The 24,423-nt window shown below is 39.5% G+C and overlaps 1 protein-coding gene across 1 annotated transcript in view; it reads right to left on the bottom strand.

The window, feature by feature from the left end:
• Window positions 1-4,675: 4,675 nt before the first annotated feature.
• Window positions 4,676-24,423, bottom strand: part of LOC146316127 (polypeptide N-acetylgalactosaminyltransferase 18-like) — a 202,660-nt gene continuing 182,912 nt past the window's right edge. Inside the window, exon 11 of the mRNA XM_084734930.1 lies at window positions 4,676-7,151. Within this exon, the coding sequence (XP_084591056.1) occupies window positions 7,005-7,151 (147 nt within the window). The 3' untranslated portion in view covers window positions 4,676-7,004. The remainder of the gene's footprint in view (window positions 7,152-24,423) is intronic.

Here is a 24,423-nt window from a genome sequence, read left to right on the forward strand (position 1 = left end):
TGTTATGTAAGGACATAGTGGAGTAATGTTTGCCCAAGCAGAGAACGAAGTCACACTCTCTCTGTGTGTGTGTGTGTGTGTGTGTGTGTGTTGTAATCCCAGCTTCTCTGATGCAGGATGGCTGTGTGTCTGTGTTAGTGCATGTAAGTCCCTTTCTTACAACTAAACAGCACTGCCTAGTTTTACAGTTTCATCTGAGTAAGACCCAAAATGGTGGCTGCCTGGACACAGTATATCTTGTATTATGGCTAAATGGTTTCTAGAAACATTTTAAAAGAAAAATAGGAAATGTAGTAACATCTTGAGCTTGATCAGCACTGCCTAGTTTCACAGTTGCGACCTCTTGTGGAAGTAAATGTCTTAAACACACACCTTTAATATGTTAATATTGTGTTTATAGCTTGCTGCTCAGATTTACATTTAACTAAGAATGAGCACTTTTATATGTCAAATTTTAAAGACACGATATTTAGCTATAATTGAGTATTTTTAAATTGTGGTATTACTATGTAAAAGCACTTTCCATTAATATGCAACATTATTGTTTTTGCTAATTTCTAATCCACTATGTGTGGATGGATGATATGTTTAAGCATGCTAACCCAGCACTCATATTATAATATTCATTGTTAGCAGAGGAGAAAAGAGACAGTCACACAGGACAAGTTTTGCCATGATCATTTTTTACTGTTGGTACTTATAAATATCCGGTTTAAATACACTAATAAAATAGCTTGGACATTTTCATGACTCGATATATTAACAGCTTCCCAAAAATTGAGATACTTTAAAGATTTCAGGATCCAGAAACCTGAGCCACAAAAAGAACAGAAGGTCAACAGAAGGTTTGGTAACGGATGCTACACAGTAGCCGATAGAAGACACACATATCCAGTCCTCCACAAGTTACCACTGCTTTAGCACTGTGTTATTATTGTTACCTCATTGGGCTGCGATTGAAAAAGAAAACGTTAGAATACATAATAGCCAGATTAATAATGGATAGATTCATCCTGTTTTTGTGTTGAATTATTGATAGAGATTGTTGAAGGCTGGGGCTTTGAATAATTGGAAGATTGATTGCAAAGCAGTTATATTTAATTAAAAGCTTTGTGACAGTGTGTAACTTTTGGAGCTCTGTAAATGTAGAGCCAAATATAGGAGTAGTATATGCAAGAGTCAAATCAGCAAAAGCAAAATTTACTCATACATACAACATACATCCAGACACTTATCTCATATATCTCAGTCACTAATGCCCAGTCTATATTTATGTACTGAAATTGTTCCTCAGAATTGAGGCACAACTTAAACTCCATAAGTTAGACCCACATGCATGTCTAATATTGACTAGTTACATGTGTTTGGGTTTCCTGGGATGAACTGAATGGGGAGAAGAGAAGAATTTGCTCGTCTTTGTTTGTTCACAATTTTGTTTGCATGCTCCCTATGGTTAGCTGCAGAGTTGAGATGTGTTAAAAATGCCAGTTTACCTGCTCACAGCCCACCTAGTTGAATTATTACCTGATGAACACAAAGAGCTTTAAGGGAACGAAGCATTTATAGAACAAAACAAATAATAGGACACACACACACACACACAAACATATACACCAGTGTATTTACTGGTCCAAGGACACAGCAGCAGAATTTTAAAGGAGAATTCACTCATTTGATGCTTGTCCACTGTAAATACCATCCATCTGTTATGGATGATATAACATCCGCTTGTTCTGTTATGTTACTTATCATCTGATTCTACTTCTGCATAAATCAGTAGTGATGTCCTGTATTTACCAGTATAGCTTTTTTAGCAACCCACACAGAAGAGGCTGGACCTGAACAACAGCTGTGTAGGTGGAGAATGAACAGTATGGGTCCAATTTCAGGGGCTGCATCATGAGAGGACGTGTCCTTCGGAGGACTGAAGGCTAGTAGGCTGTACCTGTGCCTCCTCCTGAAATGAGAGGATTCATCAAAGTGTCACTGGGAGGTCTTTCCCCCAAACTGTTTATCCTCAGCATCTCATTTTGTCAGAAATCTCCGCTCTAGCACACAACTATGCATTAAAACAGATGCAATTTCCAAGTCACTAGAGTTTATGAGTTGTGATTCTTAAAGTATCTTAAAGTATCCTTGGGTGTCTTAATGGAATTTCAGAGTTGGAAAACAACCAGAAAATAGTTCAAAACTGTTGCTGACTCATCCTGCACTCAGGGGTGTATTTGCATCCAGTGAAATGCTTTCTTGCTTATGACATAGTGGAGCATGGAGGGAGAATACAAGCCTTCCCCAGCAGACTGGAATGCTTCTGGGGAACAAGCCTCACTATATAAAAGCACAACTTTATAAATTTATTCATTGGTGGGTTTTCCCACCAATGTCCTCCGGCTGCTCAGCTTCAACCCTGTTATTTCCAATTAGCAAATGGCTTTAGCTTACTTGTTGCTAAAGTAGCTTATGGTAACCTAGCTGCTATTAGTGGGCGACAAAACCAGACTCAGCAGCCTCCCAGTGAACCCAGCCAGTCACTGAGATGAACACAGCCTCCAAAACCATCAGGGAATACTGTACTGAGGTCAATCACAGAGTTTCCTGATTAAGAAAAAAGAAGCTTTACTTGCTAAAGTAAGTTAGCTAACTACTAATTTCTGCTTGGTTAACTGCGACTCAGCCCCGGGGTGCTGGGAACGAAACCCAGCAAGAAAATCAGCTTGGTGCTGCAGCCTATTCCCTGTCATCAAGAAGTCCAGGAAGAGTCAGCTAGTGTTACATGCGTAGGCTGCTAGAGCTGCAAGGTTGCAGTAAATGCCAATCAATGTCAATCAACTCCTTCTTTTTTTACAGGAAACATGTAACCAAGAAGCACTTCAGCAGCCATTTAATGGGAACTTTGAAGGGAAATTTGGTTTATGACAAGTTGGGCCTTAGCCATAGTTTTGGCCAATGTTTCTATCACACACATGCTAACATTTCACCTACTAAAGTCACTGGTGAGATCAGGGAACATGGTGACGTCGCCAAAAATAAATCTGACGGGGCAGGAAATATGACTGACCAGATGATGAGAAACATTAAAAGCAGTCTGTTGCAACCTTTGCTGTTTGGCTTTGAATGCGTTGTGTGTAAATGTCTGTCAGGGCCAGGTCCTCCACTGTTTTTCTTTTAAATGTTCCAGAAAAGTACTGGTGAGAGTTGCTTCTGTTTAGATGCTCCTCAACTGTGGAATTTCTCTTGGTACTGACCTGTCTTTTTAATTTACCTTTTAATTTGGAGTAATGTTATATCCTTAGTTTTTCAGTTTTCATCATCAGCAGCATTTGCTTTCACATTTTTTTGCCATTCTATTGACTTTTGTTTATTGATTTTGAGCATTTTATTGTTGGCCATTTTTAATCTTGCCAAAATTCCTTTTTCTGTTATTTACTGTTTATCTTTCTTTGTTTATCTTTTGCTATGTGAGGCACGTTAGGCTAGTGCATGAAAGATGCATAAATAAAGTTGTGTTGAGTTACTATTACTGATAGAAATGATGGTCAAAACAAAACTAAGATCCAGGTTGTAATGACCCAGAAATAACCTTTAAATTGACTTTAAAATATTACCAGTAAATGGTTAACACGAGTATATTAATATAACTTCAATTCCTAAATCATATTGTGTGTAATTGATTGTAACATCTTACATGTACTGATGAACAACATGTTGAGGCTGTGGACAAGGACAGGCAGCAGTATTTATGTCTCATGCTCATTGTTAGATGTCGGAATGACGTTCTCATAGTTTTCCTTTGTAAACGCACTTAGTTACATGATCATTATTCAACAAGGGTCATGGATCATCATCATCAGTGTAGCAGGAACTTCTTCTTACTGACATTATAAGCCTCAGGTCTTAAAATTCAAAAGGGAGGACTCTGAAAGTGGAGACACCTGAAATAGGACAATAAATATGTGACCTTCTGTTTTCACTCCTCTAAAGCTCCTGCACATCCATCTCACACCCATGCAGGCTTGTTCAGTTATTTTGCCTGATTAGACATCTTCTCAGGACTGTGTGGGTGTATACAAGCTGTTAAACTGACATCTTTGGTTGTGTGTGTTTTATTACACCTACTGTAACACATACTGTTATGGAAGGTTAACTTTGAGTATACGCTCAACAAAAATACAGATGCAGCACTTTTATTGAAAAATAAAACTCAAAAGGTTTACTTGTTCACAAATTTGTTAAAAGCCACGTTAGTGAATATTTCTCCTTTGTTAATATAATCCATCCATCTGGCAGGTGTAGCCTATAGAGATGCTGATTAAACAGCATGATTACTACACAGGTGTGCCTTGGACCAATCACAGTAAAAGGCCACTTTAAAACGCACAGTTTGATCATGAAAAAAAACCCACAAAAAAATTTGTTAGGCACTGAAATATGGGTACTTCACATAGGGCTACAGATATCAATTTCCTCACAGGAGGGTGAAGTCATGACCTACTCTCCCTCTGATTGGCTTACCCCGATATCCCTACACTAACCCTTACCAATCACTCCTTATGACTAAGCCTAACCAACCCAACCAACGCAAGCAATGAGAACTAGACAAGTAGAGGCATTAGGGTTGTTTTTTTCCAATATGAAGCAAAAATGATGATTGACAAGATAAAAGAACGTTTTTTTTCATTGCTAAGAAAAATTGCACTTAATACTGAACAATATATAATCTTTTAACAGTTTAAAGTATACTTGATGATATAAATAAACAAAACACTTAACATAACTACTTCACATAAATACAAAATTTACAGAACACATTCACATAAATTAAAAACCAAACTGAACTTCAATAACGTCACATTAAATAACAGTTACAGTAGTAATAACAGCAAAAACTTTGAGTTGGTATTTTCCAAACTCCAGCTTCAAACTTCAGCAATTCATTTGCAGATATATGATGATATTTGTCGATTTGTGGAGAAGCTGCTGTCATCATCATCAGCAGCCAGAGTTTTATATCTATGCTCTCCGTCTTTGGGGTCAGGGGCGACCACAGTGCCGGCTGATGTGTTCGGCATGGGGTCACACAAAAATTGAAGCATGGTGCAACTGTGCTTACAATTGTATCCAGTGCGTCAGGTGCTTCCCACCTTTTACACAATTGTTTTAAAACATTTGTTGCATGTCTCGCTCGCTGCTGGAATACGACCTAACAGAATTCTAACTTCACTTGCAGCCAGAGCCATGAAGAGTGAGTGTTACCATAATGTTAGCTAGTCACATTTGGTAATGTGTCTGTAATGTCCATACCAGAGGACAACTTTTTCGAAGGACAGCTGAGGCTTGTGGCACCAGAATGAGGCACCATAATCTGCGCTGTGATTTGGTTTAGTGTGTAATTGTCATATAGGAGCCGCTGCCATATCAGCGCTGCAGTGTGGTACCCAATCCTGGAGGTAGAGTAGGGCATGGCATGACTTTTCCCCCTTGAGAGAAAAAAACAAAGCTCTATGTGAAACAGTCATAGCTCAGTGTCTAATACATGTCTTTGTTCAAGATCAAACTGCACATTTTCAAGTGGCCTTTTGTTGAGTCCACTGCACACCTAGGGAATAACCCTGCTGTTTAATCAGCATCTCTTTATGCCCCACCTGTAAGGCAGATGGATTATCTTTGCAAATGAGAAATATTTGGATTTCAGCAAATTTGTGAACAAAATTTGAGAGAAATACATGTTTTTTTTAAAACTTCAACTCATGTAAAATGTGAGCAAAAACAAAAGTGTTACATTTATATATGTTTGGTGAACTCGAACATGAAATGTTTAAATAGTCCAAAATAATACCACTGTGGATGGAGTATTCATATCTGTTAGATCAGCCCCCTGTGAACTTTGTTTGACAGCTCTTTGTCTGCTTTCAGCGGATTGATGTTCTTGCCTTGAAAACAGACCTGGGATGGGGCTCCTGAGCTGTGCTTCAATCTTCTCTCACCCTGACATTTTTTTTTACCATCACTGATGCTGCACGAGCCAGAGTGCTGGTGTTATAGGAGTTAGGGTTTCTAAAATCTTCTTTTCCGGATGAATCTCCTGCTCTGTCTCTGAACCCACAAATATGGCGCCTGCCAGCGTGATTGACAGCTCTGCTTCTGAGCAAATTAATTCCAAAGCACACTCTGAAACTTCTGAAGGATAGAGTTTCTATCACAACGCCAGTTTAAATCACTCGATGGTTATTCCCCATTGCACCTCCTCACTTTTTTGAGATACTGAGGGAATCTACAGCATCTATCCTGCCTGCACTCTCAGTAAAGAAGTGTGTAACGGTAATAAATCAAAACCTGCCTCCACGACATAATTTGTGCAACGAATCAGCTAGTTTGCGTTGCACGATTGCTCATTTTTTTCTGGAATGAGTGCAGTCACTCACCTTGCATGCCTCCCTCTGCACACAAACATATTGAAACCGCGCTCACTCAATTTGTTATGGTGATTGTGCGATGAGACTCAGGGAGAACTGGCCCTATCTTAAACTGCGGATGGGGACCCAAAATACATCATAGGCTTGCTCCTGCAATAACCAGAGTGCTTACATGATTTCATGAGCCTGTCCCCTGGAACAAGCGACTATATTTCTCATTTCGATTGCAGAGTGGGAAGTTTTAAGAGCCCCGGCACCATCTGTGAGTGTCTCTTCTCTCAGGTCATTGGTATAAAACGGTTATTAGGTTACTGATGGTCCGTGTCTGATTGAAGCAGCACATCTTTTCCTGTGCAGATTCTCGTTAAAAATAGGTCCGCTATTGAAGCTCATTTTTTGGACACTTAGTTTGCTGCCTAGGTCAGCATGTTAGTCCTTTTCTAACTGGACTCTAATTCTTTTTATGTGCACCAGAACTCTGACGGTCGATCTCGGGTCTGGGTCAGTTTATTTTTTTTTTTCATTTGAAGAGGAGGAGTTCCTCACTTGAACTCCCTTGTTTACTAGGTAAGTCCATCACTACAAAGATGTTCACTGTGGCAGGACAGTCAGAATGTTAGTGATGGTCCATTTCTGATCGGTGCAATCCTGAATAGCCAGTTGGAAGGTGAACTCTGACTGTCTGTTTTCCACCAGCTCCAGACAACGCTGAGACTCGATGTTCTGGATGGAGCCACCCTGAGAGGAAAGAGAGAAGTGAGTGAGATTTACATTACGTGAGCACAACAAGGTGAAGCTGTTATTGAAAAATAGTGGATGAGACAGGTGAAAGATGGCGCTCCATTAGGTGTTGCTGTCTGCCTAATCCATTATTTACAGACATTGAATCCATCATGAACACTGAAACTTCTGGATCCCAGTTTGCAGTTTGAATTAAGGCAATATTAAAGTGTAGGTAGACAGCAACAGTGAAGCTTTGCTTAAAGCCGATATGAAGTGAAAGATGCCCTTTTAACCCTTTTAGATCACATTCTCTTGCTTATTGTGCACCTATTTAAAGTGTAGCTAAACCCCAAGGTTTGTGCCTAATTCCCTCCACCGCATAATTTTGAAAAATGCCAAAAAAGTGGCATGAGGTGCAGCTCCGTGGCTGCGTAGGTAGGTAGGTAATGAGACACCCGCTCAGAGAGATAGACTAAACTCTGTGCAGTGAAGCAATTAAAGATAGTAGTCAGAGCTCGTCGACCGTGAGCAGCTGCTGTCAGAGTCTCTGTGTCTGCGGAGAGTCACAGGAAACACAGAGAAACGCTAAAGCTTTTACAGTCACTAAAAGCACGTTGTGGCCCTTTTTTGAAAAAGTTTTAGATATCCACTTGGGCTGAGAGAGGGGAGAGGCTCTCTGGGGTGTGTGTCTGTGGAGCAGTGCCAGCACAGAGCTGTGGCCCTGCTATTTATCATGCTATCTTCATCAAGGGAATGAAGGCGGTCCAGTGGTGCTTCAACAGCCGTCAAAAGCACCAGGATTTAAAAATACAAAGTAGGTTAGCAAAAAATAGTGTAAACTCCTGTGAATGATGAGTCTCGCTCAGCACATATTTTAAAGATGAGCGCTGGGGGAGGTGGGCTGCCCAACTCTGATTAGAGGACGTTAACTTTCATTTTTTAAAAGAAAATTACATGATGGAGAGCAGTCCCAAATGAGCTATCTCAGGATTGGCATTGCAAGGTTCAGGGTGATTTAGGAGTTTTGAGCCATTTTAAAGCCATGAATGAACAAATAAAATGCAGATTTTTATGAATTTTTTCAGAAATATCAGTGTTAACACCAGCCCTTGTGTTTCACCACAGCACAGTAATATCATTTAGTTTACAAAAAGTGTGCAGTGATACTGCATCCTTGAGTATCTGCCAATATTGATACCAATCCGATACCATTTTTTCACCATCTGTTAAACAACTAAGCTGTTAATAATACCTTTAATGTATTAATACCTGTTAATGGATACACTTTGCTTAACATAGCCATCTAAAAGACATCATACTCACACAGTCTAACAAATATTCTTCCACACAGTGACTGTTACACTGCTGCTTCCTTTTATTTAAACTTTTTCACAGTACGAATTTGCAGCATTTTTGACTGGGCATTCAAACATTTAAATTTAAAATAAATTTCATTAAGGTTACTTGAAACACTCCTCTCTTTATGACATGTTGGTCAAAGTTTAACTAAGCAATCTATGTAATATTTTAGACTAACGGATCGTATCGGATTATCCTGTAAAACAAAATATGACGTGTGCTTACACAGGCACATCTACGTGCACGTCCACCCAGCATCCATCTTCAACTCTTGGTGGGAGAGAGCTAAGATTCATTGGTTAGCTGCAGTAGCTAGCAGCAGAATAGAACATCAGTTTAAGATGCAGCCACTTTTCAGTTCAAATTTATGTCCTGGCCATCCTGTTTCACTCGGAAATACATCACAATACAGACACTGGATACTCTCCTCATTTCATCCCCTAATTTCTCATTTCTTTATGATCTTGGAGCAAGGGTCATTTATGTACCCACCAACAACACCTAAAAAAAAAGGATGAACAACTACTCAGTGAAAGCCACACAGATTTAATTTAAGGTGTGGACCATCTGGATGTCTAAATCAGCTTAAAGGTAGGAGGAAAGAGGAGCGAAATGTTAGCCATGGTTGGTAACCTGTGTCCAAGGAACAACTGAGAGAAAATGTGTCTGAAACAGTAAAGCAAAATAAAAAAATCTATATGAGTAACTTTACAAATGATATTTTTTCATTTGTACATTGGTATATTATTTTAATGGAATCTCCTTTCTGAGTTGGTCTGGCCTAAGTAGGCAACCGCCAACTGGTGGATGGTAGATGTAGCTTTCAGTGAGACTGTTAGCAAGTCGACTGGTGGTGCTGTGCTAACTGACAAATTTACCCACCTCACTTAGTCAATTTTCAGATATGCATAAGAAATGGGATTAGGCTAAAATGCAGTGTTTAATTACTCTTAAAATAATCCACCATTCATTTCTTAATTAAAATAACTAAAACAAGTCTAATGGTTTTTACCATCCACTCTTTCACTCAAGCAGTGCACTAATGTAGAAGTTTTACAGACTGTGAGTACAACTGAATGTTGCATGAATACGACACAAACACACTTTGAGTCCTCGGGGATCGGAGGAACCTCAGTTTGAACCTCAGTGGGAAAATGAATGTATACATGGAATATATCTGTATATCCAAATACAGCCACACAAGAAAGCATGAAAGAACAGACATTTTTAGATGCACTACACTACAGTTTCTAGTCTGTATTTTCTGTAGTTTAACATCCAACAACCTTTTGAAGTGAAGTTTGAGTCCCTGGATCTTTTACAACATGCATCCTTCCACCTGCTGGAAGTTTGCTGTAAAAATTATGAGCCGGTTTACAGCAAAGCTGCAGAGGCATATCATCTGCCAGGCGCGGTCAGTACATATTTGACCTTGTGTTTTGATTTTCACAGCCTGTAATCGCAAATTAGGACCAGTTTAATACAGTGGACAGAGGGCAGGAGTCTACACTGCATCAGGCACCAAGTGTCATGCATCCTTAAGCGGTAGCAGAAACTCTCGTTTTTTAAGCCTGCAATTATTTCTTTGACCACTTGGGGCAGCAAAAACAAAACGGAAATGCAAAACTGACGTGTTATCACCCTAAAACCACCTTCGAGTGCAAGAAGTGCAAAGAAATGGTCTTGTCCAGAAGTCTGATCTCTTCTTTGAGACCACTAAAATCCAGCTCAGTGAGCAGATGGAAGTTCTTGGACTGTTTGTTGACAGAAAACTCCATTAGAGGAACAAGTGTGCATACATCCAGGAAAATATATATATAGAGGTGCAGGATAAAAAATTACTTAGTGCAGGAAAAAAGAAAGTAGGTCCACACACTGTTCAGCTCCCAGTGGACAACTTTCATTCTCTGTTACAAGGCAGTGTTTCTATTTACAAGATCTTCCTCAGGCAAATGTGACAAGAGACAAACGGTGTTTTCTAACAGAGGTGGCAATCAACCAAAATCATTATCACCAGCTGAACAACAAAAAAAACACAGGGGACAATAAATATAAACACCACAACAAAGCGACCAAATGTGCATAATAGCACACCTCAGGAAACAGAAACATATTTTATGGTCTTGCAAAATATTAAAGAGCCTAACCATGCAGAAACTTATTTAGGGAAATATCTAATGATGAATCCACTTAGACTTATCAGGGACTTAAGTCCAAGTGTGGACAAGAAAACTTCTACACTCACAACAGTATACACTCATTAAAAACCCTCTATTTTGTGGATATTTTTTGTAGTACCACAACCCCAAATTCTTCTAAAAATACTCTAAATTTTTTTATTTTTTACACGTTTCAATTTTTTTTCTACATTTTTCTTTATTAGATTGTGCTGTCTAACTCACCTAATGAAAAATTGAGACAGCTTTGTTGTTGACAAGTTGTCCTTTTCTGTCACACAGACCAACACCACACTGTATGTGTGGAGACCCGACCGGGAGACTTTTTTTTCATTAATGTAGACTGTTTTTGCAACTGCTGAATTTTTTGTCCACACTTGGACTACTACTACTATTACTTGATAATTGATAATGGATTAATTATTAGATATTTCCCTACATATATTTCTGCCAGGTTAAAGTTTTTAATATTTTGCTACACTGTAAAATATATATTTAATAAAACCTGTGAATTTCCAATGTCTCTGCTTCCTGAGGTGCTTCTTTTATATTCAGTTGCCGTCTTGGAGTGTTTATATTTATTGTTCCTGTTTTTTGTTGTTCAGCAGGCGATAATGGATTTGGTTGATTGCCACCTCTGTTAGAAAAGACTCTTTGTCTCTTGCCACATTTGCCTGAAGAAGATCTTTTAGATTGAAATGTTGCCTTGTAACAGAGAATAGAAGTTGTCCATTGGGAGCTTCACAATCTGTGGACCTTCTTTTTTCTTTTTTGTTGTACTTTCTTCCTGCAGAAAACTTAATTTGACCAGCCATCTGTCCAACATGCAAACATGCTGGACAACGTCTCGGAGCATTGTGGAAGTTTGACATCAACCTTTATCCTAGAGGCAAGGCCAACGTTTACAAAACCCGGGTCAGAAGTATCATGGAGTAATCCTCCACCTCTCTGAACCATCAAGTCATGGCTTGTCACTCGCCATGACTCGTAGTTCCTTGACAGCACAACACGAAACAGCCGTCCCTCTGCTGTCACTGGAGACATCACATCAGGTGGTGTTCTTGCCTTCAGGATGAGACTGAATGAACACCTCATCAACAACCAAAAGTTGCTTCTTACACATCCAGCAGATACAGAGCAGCACAGGCATTCATTTGGAGCTTGGATTGTGTCCACCTTATAATTATATTATCAATATTAACTGTCCCTTTTGTTCTGAAGAGCAGACAGGGAAGGGGTAGAGAGATGCAGCATTGACTCCTGAGGAAAATATTGGGTTCTTTAGCATCTAAATGTTGCACTGTCTTCACCAGCAAACAGCTGCCTGCTGCTACTGAAAACAAGGTTGATTAGAATTCTGAGAATGAACCAAAACAGAACAGTTGCAGGCTGGAGAACCAAAAACAATGTGTGAAATGGCTCTGAAAAACCGCAGGGGACTGTATAGAGTCAAGCAAACTCTTTCACAGAGAAGTAGTCATGTGATCTAGTTGTTCATATTTAAGTCATATTTAACCACCAGAATTTTAAAAAGTAGGTCAAATTATGGGTGATGAGGAACTTGAAGCTGTAAATGTGTCATTTTAGTTATAATCTGCATGTATCTTATTAATTCATTTGTCAGTTTAATATTTATTTTTTTTAAATGTCAAACTGATTGCAGCTTCTCTAATGTGAGGCTTTGCTGCTTTTCTCTCTTTTCTATCATTGTAAACTGAATATCTGTTGGCGATTTGAGCATGTCAGAATGGGCTCTGGGAAATTAGAATGTGTCAGTATTTTTTGACATTTACTATGATTGATTAATTGAGAAAAAAGTATGTAGATTAATTAATAATGACCAAAAATTGTTAGTAGCAGCTCAGAGTAGGGGAAAAAAATCAATACGGCAAAGTATCATGATATTTTACATGACAGTACCAGGAAAACATGCACATTGGTCGAAAGTGGAAGCAGCTTATTCTGACTGATATGCCTGTTTGTTGTTAGTGGATATAATAAGTATGACAGGAGAAGTATAACAAGTAAGAAAGTCCACATTTGGAGGGAGAGGGGTGGATGGATGGCTTAAACAAACACTGGACTTTCACCCAGGAAACTGGGGTTTGATTCCTGTCTGGAACAAAAAGTAAACAAAAGAGTTATTTTAAGTTTTGAGTACGTGAGACGTGATGTGTGTTGCATCGCTTCCGTTGCGGAAGTGACGCCACCTCTGTCACGTGACATACTTAACATGGTTGCCACAATTTTTTCTTAACCCTAACCACGCAGTTTTTGTGTCTAAACCTAAACTGCCATCATTTTACAACATGAACCACGTGTATAACATCACATGAATTGTGTCATGTGACCTACATAACACAGTTACAGTCCAGTAAGCCTGTCACTGCTGGTATTCTCTACTGATAATGCCAAGTACAAAGTACCAGGCATTACACATTTCTATAATGATATAATCAGTTGCTTTTCAGTCCACTTGATGGTGCTGAGTGGGATTTGTTGGTCAGTCTGTCTGCCTCACAATCCCATTTTGCTGCAATAAAAATGACTGAATTGAGATGAACAGACTGACAACGTCTTTTTCTTGTTAGATAAAACAGAAGTTGAAAGTTTTCCTTATAATTCACAGTTGAAATAAGGCAATCAATCACAATATATTGAAACAAATAATGTATAAAATTCCAATAAAATCATATTGTGACTTGAGTATGGTGATAATATGGTATTGTGGTGCTTCTGTTGATTCCAACCTAGTAGCGTCCCTGATGATGATGTAGTCTTTATTGTCATGGCTGGAAATAAGTGTTGGACATTATTGTTTCAACATTGTGATTTAATGTCCACTCTATCACATGACAAATAAACTAGAACAAACTAAAAACTGTGTCACTGTAAAGAAGCTAATGTTTCTAGTGTTAATCCATTCTGCCCAAGTTATCTTTCAATAGCTGTTTGATGTCACTTATACACACACACAGCATATTGTATTATTTCATTCAATGGTATTTAGATGTTTTGGCAATAGTGCTGATTTAATACTCGTGCCAATATTGAAGTGATCTGAATTGAGAGAGACAGAGGAAGATGTGGAAGAAATGTAAAATATGTGTGTTTGTGTAGTATCTGTGTGTGTGTGTTTGTGTAGTATCTGTGTGTGTGTTTGTGTAGTATCTGTGTGTGTGTGTGTGTTTGTGTGCACACTGTATTTCTTCCAAATAATGTCACTTTGAATAAGAAGCTTTTTTAAAAACTCATCATTTAATATGAGTTCCTGCCTCTTCATTGTGAGTGTGTGTGTGTGTGTGTGTTGTCTTAGTTTCTTGAACAATATGCTGGCACCCAAACTAGGTCCTTAGTTATATGGCAAGAACAGTAATATGTTTTAATGAGTCTGAGCCCCGGCAGAGAGAAGACTAAACCCATTTGCATCAAACTCCCCGTGTGCTTCAGGAGGGCTGCTTTGCTTTAAAATCAATATGCTTTATCTCTCACATTAACACACACACACACACATACACACACGCACACACACAGAAGAGTGACCATCAGTGGAAGCCTGAGAGGAGGACTGAGTGTAGTGCATTCTGCGTGAGGCTGGCTGATGACACTACAAATACAATAAAAGTGCGGACATGTGTAAACAGTAACATGGCTGCGTTCTCCTTGAGGCTTTCTGCTCACTGAAAAAATATTGATTCTCTCAGCTTGCTTGTCTGTGTGCACAGCTGCCTCTGCACCGAGCACTTTGTCCACGTGTCGGCTGGCCGGCACGCGTAGGTGTGATCACTTTTATAGAACAAACTGTCCACACTGATTCACGCTCACATGTGCAGCACGTACACACATACGCATGATCTCACACACACACGACAGAGGACAGAGGGTGGGTTTGGATTTATAACAGTTAACCTGTGTTTGTATTGATCCCAGGGTAATCAGTGAAATACTAGACCACGCTCGGTTAGGAATCCTTTTTGATTCTTGAAGATCAAAATTGCCTTTTGTGAGACATGTAGAATATGATGCTTCTCAAAATCCAATCAGCAAGAAAATGATCTTTTCTAGGGAGATGAAGAGATGAGAGATGCTCTTTAACATTCAAAAGAGGCTCTCAACAATTAAAACCATCTGTTTATTGTTGTTAAATATTGATTGTACAGTGGTTTGTCGTGCGTTAGTTGATGATTGCTTTTGTTTTAGCATTTGCTTCTTTGAATTTTACATCTTCTTCATCTGCATCTGGGAAGACTTCACATAAGCTACTGGGGTTTCTAAAATAATGTGTACAGCTTGTTGTGCTGCTTTTTGTGCTGCCCCCAAATGGAAAAAAACAATCAATTGAATCAATTTAACTATGATCCTTTTTCAGTCATCAATATTGTTAATGATTGATGATAATTGTGGGGAGGAGGGGTGTGAAATTCGTCTGGCTTCTGAAGAGGGAGGGTGCCAGAAAAAGTTTGTGAACTACAGCTCTAATGAGACTTCCAAAGCTAAAAAGCCTCTCTGCGGGCGCTCTAGTCTGAATGGTGTTGGAGTATTTGCTCGTAGAAAGACTTGATCATGGCCAATTTGTCAGACATCCACCTCAAGGTCTGACCTCAGACACTCTGTGATTTGAGTGTCTGCCAAGACCGTATAGGCCAGGGGTCAGCAATTTTTACAATCAAAAGAGCCATTTTTCAAAAAAGAAAAAAAAGTTGTCTGAGCCACACTTATTAAATTCTCTATTTCCTCTGAGATATTTCTTTGTTTGGATTTGGCACCTATAGTCTAGGGAAACTGAAGAGTAACCACTGGCAAAATCTGGAGGAAAAGGCACTTAGCCATAGACATAGGCAATAATGCACATTTTAGTTGAAGAAATATTAAAATATTTTATTTTTATTTGGTGTAAGAGCAACATATTTGTACAATATCTATATTTTTTTCAGGGCAGCCTTTAGAGACATGAAATAGCAGTGTAAACATAGGTGTTACAAATGATACTAAATAAGGTACTGTTCCATTCAGGTCAAACAGAGTCAGGGTTGTGCATGGTGGCTCACTGGCGAGGCTCTGCTACACTAAATGGAATGAGACCGTAGTTAGTATCATTGATAATCCCTGCGTTTACCCTATATTTCATTTCAATATGGCAGCTATGAAAAAGGTCTATTGGGGATTAAAGGAATCAATTCAGACCTGCAATACTGATAAATGAAAATCAAAATGTTAAAAAAAAAGGTTTTAATTTCCAGCTACAGGGAGCCACTGAAGAGCTGCAGGTTGCTGACCCTTGGTATAGGCTGTCTGTCCTCTCAAATGAAAAAAGTCACCCTCTGAAAATACTGTAAAATGCTAAAGGTAACAGACTGCCTATTTTAAAACATAACGCAGTAACTGAGTACTTGAATTACAACACTCACTGCAGTGCATCTGAGTACTCAAACACATTACCCTCCACGCTGTCCACTATGAAGTCTGTAAATAATTTAAAGTTTTTGGAGGAGTAGTTACTAATTATCACAAAGACCAGAAAATGAACGCAGGCGGTTACTGTTGATGCCTCCTCATCAATCAGTCACTCTCTTCTGCTGATCCTGACACATCCTGATATTATGTCAACTTTTGCGATCAATTTAGTTACTAGGTCAAAGTCTTAAAAAAGTAAAATTCGTCAGATGTGCTGTATAAAATAGCTCTTTTCCCCTGAGGACTTCAAATGTTTTAAAAAGGTGTATTCATGTGATATGACAAAGGAGGCAGTCATTAATTTAGTAGAGGAGGTCCGTCTCTGCTGCAGAAAACCCAGCTCATTATGAGAATACTGAGCCTTTCTAGAGATAAATGTTTCATTGTAAGACAACTCGCATGTGGGTCTGCTTGCCTGCATAACAAGACAAGACACATTAAAGCTGCTCGAATGAATGTTTTTATAATAACAGTGGATCAAATGACTGCGTGTAAAGTGAAAATGCTGGCTCATAGCGACAAACTCGCAGGGAATTATCACCCGACTCAGCTCTATGGAGCCCTTTAGTGTCTTTTCATTCGATGTTTTGGTTTCCCGCCCACAACTGTTCTGTTTGGATTCGTTCTTAAGGCTCTCATCTGGGTCTTTTTTTCAGCCAGGCAACCGTTAGCCAGGTGCTTTTACACAACCTCCTTAAAGCTGGAATGTTGTGCTGTTATTCCGACTCACCTGAATGTATAAAGTGTTCTATCTTTGAGCCAGCAGTAGAGCTAGTGATAGAACTGTAAAACAAAGGTGGTGTAATGACGATTCATCTTCAGAGCATCTCTGTGTGCAAAGCATTTAGCATGAAGCAGCTAAAGAACCAAATATTTGCTTTTTGATGACTGAAAAAGAGCTATAAAGAGAGCGATTATGGTTGGACACAACCAACGTCAGCGACTTTCTTGTCTTGTAAAACTATTTTCTTCCCATGGATCTCCCTAAATCTGACATTCCGATCCTTAAATGCAGGTGTAGAGAAAAGTGTGGACCAGACTTTAAGTATATTTTGAAAAGCTCTTCTAGAAGATTCAATTCCAAGCATTCCATGCATGCACGTCTCGTGGCCTTCACGTCTTTATTTTACTGCACTGCACAACAAAGGCCAATCCTCCACATTCTTTGCTGTCAAATATAGCATATAAAGTTTTGCAGTGCTGGTTTGACATTTTCAGCCTTTCCGCTGCCTGCTGCAGTGGGCTGCTAATGGGACATTATAGCAGTAGGGACTCATCATAGTGGACTCCACTGACGGCTCCTACCGTACACGGTTCAGCAGAAGAACTTAAGATCCATTAAAGTAATCACAATGATCTTTCGTACCTCCTCTGCTGAAAACCAGTCAATTGGCTTTCTTGCAGTGTTCAACCTCCTGAGCGACTTCCAACAAATGTACTTAAAAGTCTGTGCTCTACCCCTTGGCTTCCCCGAGGAGTACGGCTCAGACTAAGTGTACAGAAGCATATACAAGCACACACACACTCTTGTTCCTGCAATCTTAAACACATACACCTACACACTCGTATATATGCATATACACACGCAGACAAATATTTGGCATTTGTCCAGCGCCATGTCTTCAATTCAGTAGTGAGCCCGTCTGTCATTCTGCAGAGTGCAGAGTTGGACCACACTATTGATTCCCCGCTATTAAGGCGGGAACACTAGTTAATCAGTCGGTCAGACAGCCAGTCAGCCAGAAAGCCATCAGACAGCCAGTCAGCGGGTTGGCTGGCAAGTCAGGCAATCTGTCAACCAGACGCTCAATCACAAAGTCATTCACCTCAGAGGATGTGGTAAGTACAAACACGGCACGAAGACAAAAGGCACAGAAGACCGGATGCACCGAACATGAAGAGCTCGTGCAAATGTAATTCATATCAAGGCTGAACTCGATGAGATTTTCATGCTGAAATACACCCATTTCATTTCTACACAAGTGGCGCAGCAGCGGTGAAGCACCTCCGCTCCCTGCTAACTGATGCATCACAGATTGCCTCTATTTACCATAATTCAATTTTGAATGACTAATATCTACAAGTATGTTTCTCCCTCTACAGTTCATAACACAACTACACTGCAAAACACAGCCAAGTTGTGGTCCAAACAAGTTTTTGTCAAAGAAAATTATTAAGTCTATATTTAACACACATAACATGTTTGTGCCAGTATTGTTAGGGAAGGGATCAAATGTTCCCTTTAGTACTTTTCTAGGGACTTGATTTAAAACAGAAATGAACTCTACTGTGTGAACTACACAGCTGCGCACTGGTCGAATGCACTGAAATGATATTAAAATGATATGAGAACTGATTTTAGACAGACATATATAAGATACACTGATGTAACTGATGCCATTATTTATTAAACTGAAGAAATGAGAGATTTGTTAAATCATGTGGATGAAAATACACACCCACAACAACACTGCGTCATCCGGGCGCTTTTGCTATGTAAGGATCCTACAAGGTCAACCCCCCCCCCCCCCCCCCCCCCCTTATCCTCCTGGTTTCCTCCTGGGGTCACAGTTCACATTTATCACAGTCTGTTTCTGCCAATGTACAGCGTGAATCAGCCCCATGACTCTAAAAGTCTGCTGTTTGCACCTTGACAGTAATGTAGCTGCAGTGAATGTTGCTTTGTGATGCTGAAGAAAGCCGCTCACGCCCGCTGCATCCACTTCTCCCTAACACATCCATGCTCGCACCTCCTCCTCAGTAGGTGAGAGATGAAGAGAGAAAAGGAGAGCACAAAGAGAAAGAGCTACTCAAATTTCAAACTTCCTGGTTAGAAGAATTCCTGTGTCTCACGGAAAGTTTTATTTTTTTTCTTAGAGCATCCAAATAATATAACCTTAGAAAAACATTTGCAAAACATTCAGTTTCTGTTTTATTGTAGGCTAATAATTTGTGTTTTCTAGCCAATAAGTGTTAGTTATATGTCATATGCAGGCATCTGTTTGTCAATTTCTTTAAAAGTTCCCTGAATGCAGGAAACTAAATAACCAGATATCATACTATACCACAAACTACGCTTACTATAAAATCATAGTTTTCTGGGGGACAATCTCAGATCATTTGCTTTGGTTTCCAAATCGTTACTATTTTGTAGTCTCAAGGTTGGTAAGTATGTTCAAAGTGGAGGAGCCGTCTTCACCAAACCTTCCAGTGTTTTACTTAATGGCAAAATGCTAGATAGGTTTGGTTCTCATTAGCTTATGTGATCATAGCATAAATAGTCATTGTCTCACTTAAACTCATTTCAAATGTTCACTCTGAATAATTTTATATGTACATATAATATATGTGTTCCACAGGCTGTTAACTACAGCATCAGGTGGGTGGAGAGTAAACAAATGAAATCTACCTCAGAGTCTTTGTCATTGTTGAGGAGCTGCTACAGAATTTGACTTGACTAACCTTTCAGCACCAAGGAGCTGCACACAGGAAGGTTTCTGCACACAGTACATGTTTTGTGAAAAATGTATATTCCAACAAAAACGTATTTAATATATAATATATAAAGCAAAAAATAATAATTTCATGTGATGGTCCTCCTTATGCAACATGTATTATGTATAGTCCAACAAGATTATATTAATATTACACAATATTATGCACAACAATATATGATGATACTATAGTACTTAAAATAATAATGTCATGACTTGTGTACACAGGAGGTGATTCCCCGTGACTCCCAAAATCAGCTGACATCATACCAATCAAATCATTGCTCAAGCTGATAGTCTATCTTGTGAGCCCTTTTGGAGATCTGTTGCAAAGAATGCAGACCCCCCCCCCCATCTGAATATAATTTTGTTGTTGGACATATTTTAGTCCATAATTTATTAATATTTCAGCACTAGTTAATTGTACATGGTCCATGGTAACGGTATGACAGTGAATTTGAAAACAGATCAACAGTCAGGTAAAACCATGGCTCTCCTGTCCTCGCTTGCTATTTCCTTGGTCCGCGGAATCAGATTCATGATTGGAGATATTGTATACGAGGTCTGTACAGTATTCCCTGTTGTTGAACTGGTCCCTGTCCATCTCAGAGACAGTGTTCAGTCCCAGTTCTGAGCCTTTTTCAGTTTCCCACAGTGTAAACATTAATATCCCCCCGGCGCTCTGAGCTGCAGGTCCGGCCAAGAGGAGGTAACGTCATCATGCAGAAACCTGCATTACATTATGTTGGAAAAAGTTTTTAGAATGGCTTGGACAAATGGCATTTTGACCCAAAATCCTATTGTGTACCTGAGAAACACTACTGGGAAGGTACAGAATGACACAGAAACCTCAAAAACCCGAAAATGAATGCAGGTATTCCCTGTACAAAGTGTTTTGGACCAGCCAGACAGACCACTCCACCACTCATTGGATAAGGCAGCTCATCTTTTTCAATTTTGCTCCCACCAAAGAGCACCTTGTCCCACCAAAAGTTCAAACGACACACTGAGCACACCAGCTTTTCCTTCTTTTTTATGAATGTAGTTGCCCTTTAAATGTGGCCCCTGGGACCATACGTGTTCATTGATCTCCTCTTACCTACTGCAAATATGTTCTTCCCTGGATATTTTATTGACTTGTATGATTAATACACATATGAATTATGTAAACTGTGTGCTGTGCTCAGCTGACAGCCTTGCAAAATGCCTCTTACAAAAGGTAATTGGCAAACTTTAAGAAATCATGAGGTTGGGGAAACACGAGGTTTATTCTGCAGAGAATGCACTTCTAAGATACTGAACTTCAAAGTTTTGACAAACCAGATGGCAAAACAGTTATGTACCTCCTAAATATTTAAACCCAAAAAGGTTCTTTCATATCACACTGCACGAGCAGAAAGTAATATTTTCAGTTCCAATAACTCCAATTAAAACTTCCCAAAACGTTATTCTCAAGCCACAGCAGCAGTGTGTGTGCAGAGCGTAAAGAAAACATGAGCTGCTGTTTCATATTGGTGTTCACAATTTCCTAGATAGTAGCTGCTCGGCAGGGAACAGTTATGAATTACTGATTATGATGAATTGAACATGATCCAACATCAGTGACACTATCTCTCAAACACAGTGGATTATGGAAACCTCTTACTTTTCAAGCCTGTTTAAATGATACACACACAAAAAACAGCAGCATAAAGCATGTAAGCTACATCAAATAACTATTACAGTTATTTTCAGTGCTGCTGCTCACTTCTCAGTTTGGATTCATACAGTGTATTGTGATCATTACTAAGAAGTGCTGCTTCTCTTGATGTTTCAACTTTGATCGCATCTGCAAGCAAACAATCTTTGCTCAGTAAGCCTTATAAAGACGCCTGCTCTTTGGTCTCGTGTTGAGCTCTGTAGCAGGTCTAATGAATGGTGCCAATGGTGCTCAGCATTTGCCAAATGAGACTTTTTTATTAGGCTACCTTGAGATAAGTGGCGTCCATCAAGGGACAAATAAAAGCAGGCCAACAAAAAAAAAAAAAAAAGATGTCAGAAAACACCACCTGCTATATAAGAAAACCCTCCTTGCTCTCAGGCAGATTTTTGTGAGGCAATTTCTTTTGCTTTCTCTCTTTCCTTCTTCCACTCTTCTTCTCTCGTTCTCTCTATTGATGGTTGTTCCCTCAGGGTCAAGCTCAGTTCAATATTGTAAAGGATCTACTTATCAATAATTCACAAATACTGACTGACTGCTTCACATGAAACGCTGCCTCCCTCCGTCTCTCCTCTTGTTCGCTTCACTGCTCTCCAGCGCTGCCTCTCTCCATCTCTTTCCTTTTCTTTAACACTCCTCTGTTGCTCTCTTCTTTTATTCTCTCACCCTGCCCTCCTCTCATCATCCCAGCTCTCATCGCTCTATTCCTTCTGTCTGTATCTCTGCACCTTTCTTCTTTGGTTTCATCTTTTTTTTTTGCCTCCTTCTCTCATCTCCATCTGCCTCCATCTGTGTGTCAGCTCCACAACCTACACTCTTTATGGCCCTAATTTCTGCTGTTTTTGACTGGAATCATATTGTTTTTTTATTGATCCGAGTTCAGGCACAGCCCTTTCTGTCTTTCTGATGCTATGATTGACATAATTACAACTAGTACTTTGGCATTTAATTTATTTTGAAACCGTCCTTGTTGTTAAATGTTACAAATAACCATAACTGTTAGGTCATTGCAAAGGCTAATCTACATTAGTGTTCATCCTGCTACCAGTAACAGGGTTTATGGTTATCATGAAAATTATTAAACTAGTACTGATACTAATGCATGTAACGAAGCGCATTGTAAAACAATGCACGTACTAATGTGTTGTTTGATCTGATCACTGTTGATGTGTTCTTCAGCTGCTAGCATCCTGATTAGCATAACTAAGATTACATATGACACCTCTGCAATCCCTAACATAAATCAGTGGATGTGCCAAATAGCCATTAGCCATTATAACAGTGTACATGTCTTTAATTATTTGCTCGGTTAAACAACAATAATAATGTAGCACTGGTAGATGGAGGACTCAAGACCCTCTGAACGGCTACAAAATGTAAAATACAGTGTATGTACTGTGTATATTACACAGCTGCACTAGTTCAATTTGTTTGATTGGTCAAATGTGTAATGTAAAAGGTGTTGCTACCGATGACAAACCCACAGAGAATTACTGTATCATCCAACTCTGCATTCCCCCTCAGGTGATGGAGTCTATTTTAGCTCAGTGATTTGTTTTTTGTCTGTGAACCAGCCCTGACGTCATCCATTAGTTTGTGGACTACTGAAGCCTTGAGTTTGTCATTCTGTGGGTTGTCATCTTGTTTGTTTTTTGCAACCAGACCATGCACACTACTGACAGGACTGTGGAGCTGGAGGGTGACACACTGTGACTTAGGTGGTGCTTGGTTTTGGCTCGCTGGAGGAGATAATGGCGTCCTGCCTGGCCACAAATTTTCTCGCATTACAACTAAACAGAACATTCAGGTCTATGTAAACTACATTTTCCTCTAAACACAGTATATATGTTATAAAGTAGCTGCTGAAAACGTGAAAACAAAGTTAAACTGTTGTTTAAGTCAGTCAGTCACAAACGTATCTTTAGTCACTCTGTCAGGCTGAGTTCCAACAACCTGACGCTGAAGAAAAAAAATGCCATCCTAATGCAGACAGAGAGGAAAGAGTTTTTTCTCCAATGAGTTGACAGGTTGCTGTCCTCTGGTTTGGTGGCTGAAACTTGTCCAGTTAAGTTGTCGGACAGAGCATCCATGTTTCAGGTCGCAGTGGTGTTTGATACTGAGACAGCAGAGCACCGCTCACAGAGCAGCTCCAGTGTTTCAGAGCAGAGAAAACGGCAGAATTTTTCATTATTTAAAATCATCATTTATTTTTAATTTGTCTGGTGGGTTAATAACCGTACCTGCAAACAATTGCTGCAGTTCTGCTTACTTCTGCACCTTATTTTAATGTTTAGTCACAAACTACTTTAATTCTTTTTTTCTCCTCCTTTCTCTTCTCCTCACAATCTCACACCTCGGGTTTCACCGCGGCTCGCCCACCTCACCTCCCTCTGTTTTTCTCTCCCCGTCTGTGTCTGATTGGTTGAATTTCTTCGACGGCAGGATGTTTTACAAAGTTGCATAAAAACACAGCTCGCATTTTGTTTTGCTGTATGTGGAGGAGGCTTGTTGTTAATGACTATTGTTGTTAAAGAGTCTATTGAAACGATCGAAACCAAAGTGGTACTGAAGGACTGCATAAGTAGGCTTATATATTAAAAGAGAGACTCTCTGTGTGAGTTTCCCACAGCGGAGAGAACAGGTGAGGGAGGGGAAGAAGGTAGATTGATCACTAATCAACCGCAAATGATGTCATCCTCGCATAGTATAATAATAATGCCAAACTTGGTGTCTGTGTATATATGTTAATGCACTATGCCAATGAATCCTGTCAAAGTGAACTAAAATTTAAAAAGCACAGGGTGAACCAGGGTTCAATCCCATGCTTGGTATGCACACTGTGTCGACTCACTGACTTTAACTTTTAATCCTTTTTCACTGATAGGGAACAAGATTGACCTGAGAAATGTGATCAAATGTCGAACTTGCCATATTTCATTTCACTCCTCTCCCTCCCTTTTGAATCTTTGATACATCTAACATTTTTCGTGCTCTGTTCGAGACGCCGGCAGTTCAATCTCAGGCCTTATTTGACTTCTCCACCAAACTTTTTAAGAAAGAAAATGGGCTTCTCTTTTCAACCCCCCCAAAGGGGATCCTTCTAA

The sequence above is a fragment of the Lutjanus erythropterus genome, chromosome 13, assembly GCF_056507025.1.
Source record: "Lutjanus erythropterus isolate fLutEry1 chromosome 13, fLutEry1.hap2, whole genome shotgun sequence".
Taxonomy (NCBI): Eukaryota; Metazoa; Chordata; class Actinopteri; order Lutjaniformes; family Lutjanidae; genus Lutjanus; species Lutjanus erythropterus.